A 1,479-nucleotide genomic window follows, 5' to 3' on the forward strand; every position below is an offset into this window, starting at 1 on the left:
CTAAGCTACCATCCCCCAATTACTCCCCCATGACTGTGGCATGTGAAAACCTCTCTTTGGGATTGAGCTACACTATTATCCGCCGCCTATCTTGCTCAATGTTTTTGGATAGAAGAGATTGTGTGGTGTCATGAGCAACTGCTAATTTTGGTGCTCATGGTCTCTTTCTTATCTCTATTATATCCACTTGTTTGTTAGTACGTACTAGTGTTTGTCGACTGAAACATTTGTGTTTGTTTGTTTGTTTCGAATCAATGCGGCTATGTTTGGCCACTGCTGTTCCTATCTTTATCTATATTCCCCCTTGGCCTCTTTTCCCACCGACGTATTGCCTTTTGTTACATATCTTGATCAATCATCCAGATAACACATGATAGAATTCACAAGCACAATTAATCAAAGACTTTTCTTCAATGCCAATTTGTTACTAATTAAACTGAATCAATATAAATATTGTTAATTAATATCCTTAAATATAAAAAATGAAAATTAAAACCCTGAAAATCAACAACAAATATGATTTTAGTACTCTTCCTTTCTTGCTAAATGCTAGTTTCTAATGAACTGAAAGAAAATATGTACTCTAAATCTATGATAAACGTACTAAACTCAAAAAGAAGAAAATAGATATAGCATAACGGTATATAATTGGACTTCTTTAGAATCAAATTCATATTCTCTGCTTCTGAATATATACTTAATTAATATGATCTCCCATTAAGTTTTGAGGAAATTAGTCCTATGATTTGTCGACCGTGGAAATATCTTGCTAGAGGAATAAACAAGAAGAAGATAGGCGAATTAAGAGGCACTTTCAAATCCCACACATAACAACAACATACGCTAATAGGTTCGTGACTAATTAATCTTCAAGGTAAAAGCTAGGAGTCTTCATCATCATCATCATCAGATTTTGGATACTCGTTCAAATCTGGTTTTTCCGTGGTGGTCTGACTTGAACCGGAGCATGACGAGGATGCCTTCAGAGCGGTTTGCAGAGCATCCACTCTAGCGCCGACTCTGGTGGCTTTCTCCCGTATTGAATCCGCGGACATGTCGCTGCCTTGCTCCGCCGATATGACACCGCCGTCCTCGAACAGCAACTCCGGGAAGTTGAGGCGGGCGGAGGGGCCTCTCAAGTAGAAGACGGCGGTGTCGTAGGCGCGTGCAGCGGCGACCGGTGAAGCATAAGAGCCTAACCAGATCCTGGACCTCTTGTTAGGTTCTCTAACCTCTGCAACCCACTTGCCCCACTTCCTCTGCCTTATTCCTCTGTACGGCTTGTCTTGTTGGTGCTTCCGTTTATTCTCTCTGCTGCTGTTGCTGGTGGTTGTGATCGTGGAATTCGTGGAACAACAATCTCTTTCTTCTTCCATGAGTTTAATCATCATCACGAATCGTGCGACTAAAACGTGCAGCTAGCTGAAGTACCTAGCTAGCTAGTATTAATAACATGTGACCAACTTTCTTTATATATGA

At 40.5% G+C, this 1,479-nt stretch overlaps 1 protein-coding gene across 1 annotated transcript; it reads right to left on the minus strand.

The window, feature by feature from the left end:
- Positions 1–630: 630 nt before the first annotated feature.
- On the minus strand, positions 631–1,479 carry LOC130722422 (ethylene-responsive transcription factor RAP2-1-like). The gene has a single exon (XM_057573146.1). The coding sequence runs from the start codon at positions 1,389–1,391 to the stop codon at positions 882–884; it is 510 nt and encodes a 169-aa protein (XP_057429129.1). The 5' UTR covers positions 1,392–1,479; the 3' UTR covers positions 631–881.

This window comes from Lotus japonicus, chromosome 1, assembly GCF_012489685.1.
Source record: "Lotus japonicus ecotype B-129 chromosome 1, LjGifu_v1.2".
Classification (NCBI taxonomy): domain Eukaryota; kingdom Viridiplantae; phylum Streptophyta; class Magnoliopsida; order Fabales; family Fabaceae; genus Lotus; species Lotus japonicus.

Bases quoted from the DNA above. Each gene is read 5' to 3' on its own strand.
- LOC130722422 (XM_057573146.1), bottom strand. From the start codon at position 1,391: ATGATGATTAAACTCATGGAAGAAGAAAGAGATTGTTGTTCCACGAAT.